This window comes from Pleurodeles waltl, chromosome 11 (genome assembly GCF_031143425.1).
Source record: "Pleurodeles waltl isolate 20211129_DDA chromosome 11, aPleWal1.hap1.20221129, whole genome shotgun sequence".
Lineage (NCBI taxonomy): Eukaryota > Metazoa > Chordata > Amphibia > Caudata > Salamandridae > Pleurodeles > Pleurodeles waltl.
In genome coordinates, this window is record NC_090450.1 from 20,946,706 (window position 1) to 20,959,311 (window position 12,606).

General features: G+C 42.4%; 1 protein-coding gene across 1 annotated transcript in view; it reads left to right on the forward strand.

Annotated features, from left to right (window-relative positions):
* ARMC9 (armadillo repeat containing 9) overlaps positions 1-12,606 on the forward strand; it is a 415,690-nt gene that overhangs the window by 232,794 nt on the left and 170,290 nt on the right. The window contains exons 17-19 of the mRNA XM_069212859.1: positions 3,727-3,801; positions 7,796-7,886; positions 11,391-11,449. Of these exons, the coding sequence (XP_069068960.1) occupies positions 3,727-3,801; positions 7,796-7,886; positions 11,391-11,449 (225 nt within the window). The remainder of the gene's footprint in view (positions 1-3,726; positions 3,802-7,795; positions 7,887-11,390; positions 11,450-12,606) is intronic.

The window sequence follows — 12,606 nt, forward strand, 5'->3', positions numbered from 1 at the left end:
TTAGGGACCCAAGTGGTTTCCAGTGGTTGCAGTGAGAGAGAGGTAATAATGAGTGAGCTACTGTTGTGGAATTCCAGTGTTTCTTGTAGAGGCCTATATCTCAGAATTCACTAGTCAGCCAGGAGTTTCAGTGCCAGAGCCACCTATTAGGTAGCTTCAGTCAATGCAGTCACGAGTTGCACCAGATCCTATTGGGAACTGGTAATCGAGAATTCAGGCTTCACTTCTAAAGTTGATCTTTCCAGATCCATATGAGCTAGAAGGATAGTTCAAGTGGTTCTGGAATCAGGACAGCCCTCTCCAACTTAGGAAAAGGATTTCATGCCTAGGGTACAAAGGCCAATGACCCCATGGTCTGTCTACTGCAGAGCAGGGGGTGGAGGCCCCATGGAGAGGCCCTTGGGGAGTTGAAATGTGCAGCCTCCTTTAAGATGATGACAGGAAATGAGAGTTCTACAGCACGGGTGATGTTCTTCCGGTTGTGCTTCTCCTGGATAATTGCACTGCAAGGATCTTGGGCTTATGAGCAACTTCAGTCTGTTGAGGCCTCTCTGCTGACTTAGCAGTGCTGTATTTCCAGGAACCTTGGACGGACCTGGAGATACAGCTTCTTTTTTATAAGCACTAGAACTACCATCACCTTGAGAAAGGTGCATGTATTCTCACTACTTTCTTGCAAAGAAAAAAAGTGGAGGGTTGTCCTACACTCTAAATTGCTATGATCTCAACCAGTTTCTCGCCAAGCAGAAGGTAAAATATTATCTGGTAAGAGATAAAATATTGTTCTGTTGCTCTACTTGATATTTACATTCATGTTCCCATCCTGTAGGAGCACAGGAAGACTGCCTTCCCCGGAGACAGTAAAGGCCATCTCTGACTGTGACAGCCCTTTGGTTCCAGAGGCTGCTGGACTGGAGGCAGCGGGGGTGCCACATGCCAGGCTTCGCATGCTCTGTTTGCACTTCCACCTGGCAGAGCCAGTTTTAAGCTTCTTACTCTACTTATCGCTATTACCAGCTCTGTGGCGGCTGGCTCATGCCTCATCCCTGATCGCAAACACTTTCCTAGAGTTCAGGTCCTGGCTCATTTGTTGTATCTCTTTATCAACACCCTGTGACAAAGATCACATTTCTTTCTCAAAATTGCTTTTTGTTGTGAAAAAAATCCCTTCCAGTAGTTGGGTCCCCATGCTGCAAGAACATATGAACAACCCCAAAGCTGCTTACATTCTGAGGCCGAGAGGCACTTACTTCCCACAACTCTATCTGCTGACTCGAGTGGTCCATCACCCAGTGCATGCTCTTTCTAATGTTCCCATATCACAGGGTTAACAATTTAAAAAGCAAAACGTCAGAGGAGGCTTTTCACTTCCACAAAGGAACCATGGCTCTCCAGTAACACATCATGTTTTCCCAGAGCTATTCACCCTCCAGACTTCGAAGGAAACCTCAGAACTGTTTGGAAAGTCAGACTATGGAAAGGGTTGTGATGCTATGCTAATGTGCGCTTCTACAAATGGTAAATAACAAAAACAACAAAACAACAAGTCGAAAATCCATCAATATCTCCTTGCCTGTATCTTCGAGGCCCGAGTGTGTCCATTCAGCTATGCTTCTGCAACCCACTGGCACTCAGTTTTCCTCCTGAATGAGCGGAGAGGTCAGGTCCTTGGGCTAGCTTATGTAAGTTTTGAGAGAAGGTCCTGTATGCTTTTCCTGTGGCCCCTTTGATTCAGAGCATTCCCTGGAATCTTAGGAATAGCCCTTGATGTGCTGACATTCGTGTGCCCACCTTGACCTCAGAATGTGGTATTCAATTTCCTACACCTTTTGAGGTGCTCATTCACCTTCTATAGAGGGGAGGCCTCCTAGCTATTAAAATTTGGAAAGTCCTTAGGATCTGTTCTTTGCTCACTTCAATCTCTCATAGAGGGGCTGCCGGCTGCTAGAACCCCCTGCCTTAGAGCCCGTTAATGAAACAAGTGACAAAGATAGTTCTATTGGACGCATCAAAGAATATTCACCCTCAGACTTGCTCCGTGGATTTTATCATCTCATTTTGGACATATTTATACAGTGCGTATAAGTGTATTTGCTTCTGGGAAATTCATGGGCAATTTTCCTAGACCCACTGTCTGGGTCCTGTCTTTAAAAACGTACTTCCTAGTGGCCATAGCTTGAACAAATTTTATTAATAACCCTGCACTTCTAGACATCCCTGACCCTTGTGTCTGCATGAAGAGGGTTTAAAGATCGTACAATGTTTGCCCCCAGAATGTGACCTGAATGGGTAGATTGCAGGTATTGCAGGCTCAAGTATTTCTTGGGAATTGATGCAAAATGTAGCCAGGTGGTTCTGTGGTGTCTTCTCGTGTCATTCTAAACTGCCTGTTTCTGGCATATTGTTCTCCATTTCTCTTCAGTATGCTAGGGGTCCCATACACATGTTGAGAATCAGAGAGAGTCAAGATGTATAAGTGGGATAAAGTTACCTTCATGACAACTCTTTTACTCCTGGTTCATAAGCTGTTTTCCTTTAAAAACACCCTCATGATAAGCCATCGGCCAAAGCCTGCACTGATTTACTCCCTTTTTAAAGTGAAGGGACCTGTGCCAGTTGCTACCTGCAAGTTAGACGGATGTATGCTGACATATTCCCCACAACCAAGCAGTACCAGCACTTGAAGCTCATGAAGTGTTCAGCCCTGCCAGTGGATGGCGCGGGCGCACAGTTTGATGCTGAAAGAGAGCCTAGAGGATTGGAGAAATAGATTCACCACAAAGGTAACCTTATACTTTAAACTTTGCCTAATTTAGGGATGATCATAATATTGATCTCAGAAGGAGAAAAGGCATAGGCAAGCCTTCTGAAATTTGATCCTGTGACCCACAGGCCTTAGGGCAGCTACTGAGCTACTGTCCCTTAAAACCTGAGGTTTTGAGGGGTTGGGCAGTCCACTTTGTGCAAGAACTCAAGTACCTGGGTGGGATTTGGAGATTAGAGCAGGTAGAGTAACACTGTTTGCATTTTAGGATCTAGACGATGACAAGTATTCCCCCAATAGGTTGGTCAGAACCTTAGTACCGTGGAGAATGCACCAGACAGGAACACTGAAGGTTGGCAATCCAAGATAGGAAGGACAGGACTGGAGACCCAGGTAAGGTTAGATGATTACTTTCTCTGAAGGAGAAATTTACATGGATTAGGGAACACAAAGCAATTTACGTAGATCTTTAGGATTTGATGGTCGATGAGCACCCCGCCTGCAGATCTCTCTAGTCTGAGATGGCTTAATCTAGAGTTTGCACTGATACTTCAAGTGCCAGGCAACAGTGGCATTGCAAGATCACCTTTATGTTATGCTTTCTAACAGACTGTAAGAGGTAACTCAGCGGTGGGTAATGCACTTGTATGAGGTGAGTTTGTAATTTCAGAGTTTTTGTTTTCTACGCCTCTTTTTGTGGCTTGTGTAGCACATTAAACTTCTCTCATAGTACATGTGAGAGCGAGAGACAGGATTTGTAGTGTGTGATAGGGTTGTCAGAGTGTGATCCGACTGCCTCTGTGTAACATTTTTACGGATAGATACCTGTGTACGATGCAATGGCGTTGCCCATTTCTTGGCATAATTGGTTTGCACTTATGAACCTGGGCAATGTTGAAAGTATGCGAATGTCAAAAATACTCCTTGTCGTAACTGAGTACCTGCACGTTTTCCACCCTCAGATACGTCCCTACGTTAATGGAGCCCTGTATAGCATCCTTGCAGTCCCATCCATACGAGAAGCCGCTCGAGCAATGGTAAGAAATATGACTTCGACTAGAACCGCTGGGTGAGAAATACTGGTGTTCGCATCAGCGAAAATGTTACGTGATTTGGAAATTGAGAACAAATGAATCATTGGACCTTCCTGTAATCATGAACGCATTCTATGTTTTTTTATAAACCCTATCCATAGTGTACAAGGATTGACCTGTACCAGAGAGACAATGAAAATCCACCAAATGATGGACACTGTTTCGGCAGCTCTTTTTACCCTCTGTGTGTTGATCGCAGGATGGTTGCATCTTGATCATGACATCCTTTCTTTGTGTGTGGCCTTTTTCTTCTAGAGTGTGGACACCACTGTGAACCTTCTGCCCTGTACAACCGCAACAGAATCAGAATCTGAAAACATAGTGAAAGATTCAAGGGCCAGGCATACTAAGATTAGGCCTAGCAATGTCCTAATTACGATTAATTCTGAATCACAGTCAGGAAATCGCTATTCCTAATGCATGAAACTTTTTTTATTTTAGAAGAGCAATTCCTAGTGGGTCTCAAATAGACCTACCTCTTGAATATTAATTAATGAGGTAGGTTGCAATTAGTGATCGTCTTAGAATCGCTGCCAGCACGGGGTTGGTGGCCTGCTTGGGTTAACAGACCATCATCTCTGTGATTGATTTTTAATAAAGCAATCCTTTTTTAAATATTTTTTTAAAAGCATCCTTAAAAGAAAAAGAGATGCGTTTCCAAAAAGACAATGAAACGTTTATGTTTCATTTTTTTAAGAGCAGAAATGGTCCCTATAAACCCTGTCTGCTCTTAAAAAATATTTTGTTCAATATTCTCAAATCAGTAGGGGTCCTTTAGGGACCCCTTACTATTTGCAAATGGGTTACCAGGAATTTTGAATTAGTGGTTAAGTATTACTGTCTTGTGACTGGATTTGGTCGCAAAACATTTAAACATACTACTGCAATTCAGTATTTGGAAGGGACGCCCTAAACCCTCCCTTTTCAAGTACCAAATCAGAATTGAGTGAGAAATACAAATTACAAATAAAAAGTTACCAATTCGCAATTTGGTGTTTGAACGTTTAAAAAAAAATTCTCCTAATCAGGTAGTTTGCAACCGCAATAAACTTTGTACATCTGGCCTAAAGAGGTCCCTATGATGTTGTATATGACATCTTTAAATCCCCTATCTTTGTATAAAGCAATGAGCATTCGGTTTAACTTTTCTCATTCTGAAAAGCCCTGGGCAATGTCAGAAACAACATCAGAGACAGCTAAAATAAAGCCATTTGGCCTTTAAAAAATCGGGGGTCTCCTGCCTGAATCAGGTCTGTTCGCATGCATATAGTTTTATGTCACAGTACATCTCAAAACCCAAGCACACAACATCAAAGCAGCCTTCAAGAACGCCTGTTGTTAGGTTGTTGTTAGAAATGCAGGGTTTGGGAAAGAGAACTGCTTTTTGTCTATACCGGATGACCAATTTAATCTCACTTTCCATTTTTCTTTCTTAATTACTGCTACCTTTTCTCCTTCGTCTTCATTCTAGTCTCTGGTGGAGAACATACTAGAATGTTATCATTTTCACCTTCTGAGTGACACGGTAAATATGATTTTAATGGACCCAGGAAATCTACTTTAAAGAATCATGGTTTTAGGTGACAAGGGTTTCTGTCGATGTGTGGTCAGATGTTTGAAGGATCACCTTTAGTCTTCTAGATTCCAGAGTTTGAATGAACATGTTTTGTATATTCACTCTCAAACTCTTCTGTAAGACTTGAGGCAACAACTGACTGGCTCTTCCTGCATTGAAAAATGTCACAAATAGCCAGACACATTTCTAGAACTTGTCACCCCCTTCAAGGTATAGAAGTAAGCTGGTGTTCATGGTGATATGTACGTCACTATCTTACTTTTGCCCAATTAAATGTAGTTACATCTTTTAGACTATTTTCTGGGTAGCTGTCACATCTCTAAAAAATATTTATTGATATTTTAGTTCTTGCTGTTGGTTCACCCTTGGCGTGGATCATCAGGCGGAAGAGTCCCTTGGCACTCATTTCCATGTCAAGACTTACATTTTTTTTTTTTTTCTTATTTTCAATTAAACAACAATGATTTGCTTTCAGGGCTGTCCACCGTTTTTCCAATTGTTTGTTTGTGGAACCTTTGGACATTTGTGTAATTGTTCTTTTTTAGGCCAGCAGCGCAAGGCCACTTTACTCCACTAAGTAAATATGTTGATGTTTCTGAGCATTATATCTAAGGGCTCCTAAGGTAAGTAGTTTCCAATTGAATTGTTCACACTCTGGTTGCCTTTCATTTAGCAAACTGTCTGTTCCTAAAGTTACTGGGCTTTTTCAGATGAGGCTAATGTTAATTGCATAACTTGGTTTTCATACCTACACACCAGACATGCGAACTATTTATGCATCGATCCTTGTACAGGGTTCATGCAGTGTGTCTCCAGACCCTCTGAACTGGTGGTCCTGCATCGATAAGCATTTGTAGAGGCGGTGCAAGAGAGTGGTATAATCCTGCCTTAGGAAGTTGCAGAAGATTCTAGCATGTTGAGTTCCACCTACCCTCTGAATTTCCTCATCTGCTTCAAGAAGATCATTCATGGTGGTTCGTTCATAATAGAAGAAAGAAAAAGTGGCGGGTGAATAGTGCTTAAGCTCATAGTATCCTAAAGTTCTTGTTCTGTTTTGGTATCTTTATCAAATGTTCTAGCCTGTGCGTTAAACTCTGACAGTAGCAGATATCAAACGAGGCTGGGGCAGTAGACGCCTCCTAATTACAAGCCATCTTAAACTTAGATCTTATTAAAAGAATGAAATGAGCTCAGCAATGGTTTATAGTCCCATGATTTCCCAAGCAACCAGCTTGGCATCAATACATCCTACATCAAAACCCAAATCTTTTTATCAATTGGAAGGGGGAGAATTTGTGCTTTCCTCAGCTGCAGGAAGGCATGCTTGTGGGAAATAAATCACAAGTTCACTCCCCCACCCCGTGTGAGGTCTTTTGTGGGTGGGTAGATACCCAGTTTAACTTAAAACTGAGGATGTGACCACCAGCCACTGAGTTATCCAAATGATTTCCCTTGGGAAATTATTCTTCATTTTTAACTGGAAGGTTTCCCTGCATAAAATAATTTTGGTACAGACCATTGCAGCCTTTGAATCTTGACAGACATAATACAACTTTCTTGATCACCAGAAACACGTTCGTTCAAATAAATGTAAGGCCTGATCTAGATATATGTTTTGTAAACAAGCAAAAGAATTTCACAATTTCAGCCTTACTTGGATGGTGGTTAGAGGTGATCTCTCAACAGATTTGTTGATCTTATCTGTATGAATTGTTCATCATAGTAATTCTGATACGCCTACCACACCCTCACCAAGAGCATTCTGAGTTATTCGAACTTTAGTGGGTCAAGTCCTCGTTTGATGGGTCTACAGTTCTGCTTTAAACGTTTTACAAAGGTTAATACCACCACCTAGATTTCAGTGCAGATTAGGTGGGACAGACCCCATTCTGAAATCACTTTTCTTAACATTTCTCCTTTTTTGAATTTGAATTTCTTTGTATCTTCTTCTGAGAGGCTTGCTTTTCTCTCCTAAGGCTCTCTAAAGATTAAGATACCCATCGTGGGGACGTGTGATCACAGGTAAGTAACTTTTATTTCCCTTATCCAGCTAATACTGGAGAGGACATTCAAGAGATGGACCTTCACACACCACCCATGTTTCTCACTCCTTTGTTATTGCACACTGAGTTTGTTAATCATGCAGGTAAAGTTATGGGAACTGTGAGATTTTGTTTTTGGAATTTAAAAGTGCTGATCATAGATATAATGTAAGAGGGTGAACAAAAAAGTAATTTAGTCAAATTTATCAGGAAAACAAATTCTCAATTGTGTTTGTTTCCTTTTTGGAAAATGCAAATGTACTAATGTTCTCAAATACGTGCTAACCCAGGCCTCCTTCTCTATTTCCAATACTTGAAGGACATGGAGGCGATTCTGCGTTGCTTCATCAATGAAGGAAACGCGGAGATGAATCGTCAGATCGAGTTCATCATCAAGCAGTTGAGATCAGGTAGGATAAGACGCTCCAGCATCCGGTTTCCATGTAACTAGTCCTGACGTGATGTTTTGAATGCATGCTAAACGGCAGTGGATGCAGATGGCGCTTCTCTATCGTCCCGCTGATTCTATCTGGTAGTGACAAGGCAGTTATTGGGAGAGAGCGTCTGGAGTGTTAGACATACATTAGAATGAGTGTTAAGGTGATCCATCACGCAGCCCTAAATTTAGAAAGGTTTGAATGCAATATTGCAAAGTAAAAAAGTTCCTTTACAGCAAAACCTTAAAGAGCAAACAGTGAAGAGCACAATGGAGTAATTTCTGCTTCCCTCTATCTAAGGGGTCTTCAAGCAGGAGGGCGGGCCCCCCGGGGGGGAAAACAGGGGGGCGCCAAGCTCTGGCCAATAGAGGCATTATGCAGATAACATTGCTTTGTTTTAAGCAGAAAAAACATTTATTGCATTTTTAAAAAGGTAACAGAACGTATCTGCAATGTTTAAATACATCTAGACATATTTAAACATTGCCAACTTAATATAATAATTGTGAAAAATTCTGAGGGGGGCCCGGTGATTTTCATTTCTCCACTCGGGTGGCACGGCAATAAAAAGTATGAAAACCACTGCTCTATCTACCAGAGATCTTAATTTATATTGCCACATGCTGTGTATGTTCAGAAGCTGGGCCCCAACTGTAAATAAAAATAAACGCTGGCCAGTAAATCCACGCTACACCTCCAATGCATTGCACTGATTGAGACTGACTATCTGAAGAGAGAGTTCAGAGAGTAGGGGGAGTGGGTTTCAAGTGAGCCAGGAGGGAAAGTCATCCTTTCCTCACCAAGAAATGTTTGAAGTGATATAGGACAGAAGGTGTGTATGTCACAGTTGAAGTTTTCGGATACATTACTCAAAGCCACTGCTCACTTGAGCCGGCAGTGGCAGGTGGGGCCCACCGGCACTCATTTTTGGGGACTGAAACTTATTTTTCCTCACTGGACTTTGACCCAGAGAGAAAAATAAAACAAAAAGGGGAAAGAAATAGGAAGAGAAAGACAAAAATACTACGACAAATGCAGAAAGTATGCAGGAAAAAGAACACGCAAGAGGGAGATGAAGGGACAAGGAGTGACTGATGATGGAGGAGAAAGGCACGAGGTGGAATCAAGACCATCTTTATACTTGGTAACTCATTCAGCTGCGCCACATTTTTGGGCAATGATATGCATTATTTTACAAATTAAGACCTGCTTAAAATGAAGTGTTGGTCACAGGCATTTGTAACTTATAACAAGTAAATATCCCAATACATTAGAGTCTTCCACAGCAACCAGGAGCATTTCTTCTCTACACCATCAAATTGTGGGCCATATTTATACTTTTTTAGCGCCGCATTTGCATAATATTTTTACGCTAAAGCGGTGCAAACTTTTAAAAAACAATTGTGTTTTGTAAGTTTGCGCCGCTTTTGCGTAAAAAAGCGGCACAAATGCGGCGCTAAAAAAGTATAAATATGGTCCGGTATGTGTCCCTTTGAGACTATTGTGTGCGCAATAAAATAAAAATAGGGTCTCAAGCAAGTAAATAGATATGTGCTATAGGAGAAATACTACCTAACTGATACTTTTATGCCCTCGGAGGAAGAAGACAGGTTTTAAATACTGTGCCGGTCTTTGTTCTGGGTCAAGAAACTTGAAGTCATTTAAGTCGGAAGCTGTCATCTTCCAGAAGGTGTCTAATTATATTTGAGTATTAGAAAGTATTGCTTAGACATCCTAGCAACAGCAATTAAAATGTAGGTTTCTGTTAAAATATACCCAATATCTGTTAATGGGATGCTCAGGTCCCTCTGCCAAAGATACTGCTGAAATACGCTTCATATATTCTCTATGTGGATCCTCCTGGTGTGATCACCAGTGTCGGATAAACCAGGGTGAGCAGGTTCAGTGCTCAGGGTGAGAGGGGACCTGCAGATTACTGACTTTACTGGCTCTGGCCTGAAACTGGAATTATCTGTCAGATTACATCCTGTCGCGGAAGTGATAACGTGTCGATATTAACATCACCCCCACCTTATTAAGTACACCTTACAGTTCCAGATGCCCCATAGTGTGTAAAAAACATTTTGCTGTGTTTATTTCAATTTATTTTTCTCCTGGTATGTAGCACACACTGACATGCCCTTTTCCCATATTACTCCAGAATTTATATTGTTGTTGACTCCACTCCCTTTCTTCCACATGGAAAACACTAACAGTTCCACTCAAGTATTGTCCCCTGTCCACTTTTACCACATTCTCCTCCTCCTGCTCCTGTCCCTCTTCTATTTTCATTTTGCATTCTTCTTCCTTTACGGCGCGTTCTGGGCTGGCAGGAAATGATGTAAGCGCAGGGCTGCTGGGAGATTTCAAATGATGAAAGGATGGGACCTTCATCTCAGATCTTCTCTCCAGCCTCCATCATTGTTTATTTAATTCCCTCCAGGCCCTTCTCCTTCTAGCATCCCTGCTCATTCAGGGCACTGGAGCGAAGAACAAGGGTCCCCGAAGATGAAATACTTCCTCATCTGAACCATAGGAAAGGGTGGGATCCCGCATATTCAGTATTCAAAAATACCCAGGCATCTGGCCTTTTAATGTCTTACCCTTCCACCATCATTGCAGAGTCCTGGTGCTCCTCATCCACTGAAAGGCAGGGTTGCTCAGTTCGGCCATGGTCAAAACATCTGTACAGTATTATTATCAGGAGATGTTCTAGAAATCATACATTAACATGACATAATGCTTGACAAACTCTGTGTAGCAAGCCAAGAATCTGAGATGTCCTAAGAACACACATGAAGGATTGAAAAACGTGGGCAATGTGCAGCCCCCCCTTGCCATCCTGCCCTCTTTCCTGTTTTTCCATCCTTCCCATAGTGGCCTCAACAGGCCAGGATCATTGGAGGTGCAGCACTGCTCCTGCAGAAATGATTTAGCATGTCATATTTAGATACTGGTAAACACTGTCCTGTGTTTGCTGTTTTCCTTTTTCATGTAATAAAGGCCTTTTCCTTTTTTGAAAAGATATAGCTGTGACAAGAAATAGAGTTTGAGAGTAGAAAAAAATACAAATGTGTAAGAGAGTCAGTTGTATATAAAATAATGTGAACTTCCCCCATTGGTAAGTCTTGATTATTTGATGCAGCTGGAGGAAGGATGTTTGCGTCCTTCTCTTGGTGGGAACATTGAAGGTGCCCGCTCTTCATGTCTCGCTGTAGTGCGGGTCCGCACGCCTTAACTATACGCTGCTGATGTGCTGGGGTACTCTGCAGATGTGAACAAACAGGATTGTGGTCATTAGTGCAACAGCCAACAGTGATGCTCACCTTACTAGGGCACTGGGGGAGTAGCATGGTTGTGCACAAGCCACAAAGGTGGGGTTACCAATGCCACGCGGGGAATTTTGTGATCCAAATTAATTCAGATTTCACCCGTGTTGTGCTTTTTAGTTAAACCGATGTTTTATTTTTATTTTAGAAGAGGCACTTGATGCTAATCCCGAGTCAGATGATGAAGAAGACGAGGACGATGATGATGTAAGTTATCTTAATCTACTTCATTTCTGAACAGCAGTTTTCTATCATTTTATCCCTGGAGGGGGGTTCCCAGTGTGCACAGGCCACAGGGCAATTCTTGCACAGTAGAGTTTGGTTCTGTGTGGGATAGTGTCATTAGATTGTAAATAGGGTGTGGGTCTCACAACTAATTGCATCAACTTCTGATAGTTCACCATGTCACTTTAGACACACAATAAATGGAAAACAGTAATCAGTGGGCCAATACTCACTACTGCCTCACGGTATTCAGCGTCGAGCCCGGAGCATGCGTGTATTTGTGCATATCCAGATGTTACTGAATGCTAGTCTTCTCAAAAAAGTAATTATTCCCTCCCAATTTTGATTTCCAAACTTGTTGCTTTCTTGGACTGATACCTTCCCACAGCTGTCTTGCCCGTTTCATGCTTTATCAACCTACAGGTTACGGCTGTACTGGTGATGTACTGTTTTCCGTACAGACGAGAGTAAACGTATCCTGGAATGATGTTGCACTCTTTGATAAGTTAGAGTTAGGGTTTTGTGATGTCTTCCTGTATGCGACAATCAAGTGTGAATGTGTTGGAGTGATGTTGTGTACTCCTGCCGACAGCGGCTGAAGTGCTTGCGCCTGGAGTGATCGGATTGAAGGATTGATTGGCTCCATGATTGATGTAATGCCCTTCTATATGTGAGGGCTTCCTCTGCGGGCAGAGTGCTGGGCACTCAAGCATTGCATGGAGTACTGAAGCATGCCTCCTCCCAACCTCACTCCTCCCAGCAGTCCCAGCAGGACAATGCTCTTCCTGTTCCAGGTTCCACATCATCCCCAATGATAAAGTGATTTGATCCCAAACTCCCCCCCAACACCGGCCCTTGGAGAAGAAGGCTGTGCGTTCTTTGTTTGCAGAGGCAACTTTGTGAAGGGGAGAAGTCAACAGACCTAAGCACCCAATAGTGTTCTGTATCAGTCGTGTGCGGAAGTGCTGCTAGTGGTTGATTTGTTTCCTCGGTCAGTGGTTTCTTGTGCAAGTTCACTGCCACAGTCCCAGGAAAATGTGACCATGCAAAGCTCTCTTCTGCAGTAGATCCTGATGGCCGATGACTGAGCTTTAGATTTTGTGCCCCCTTATCTCAGTGCTGTACTCTTTCAGCACTGC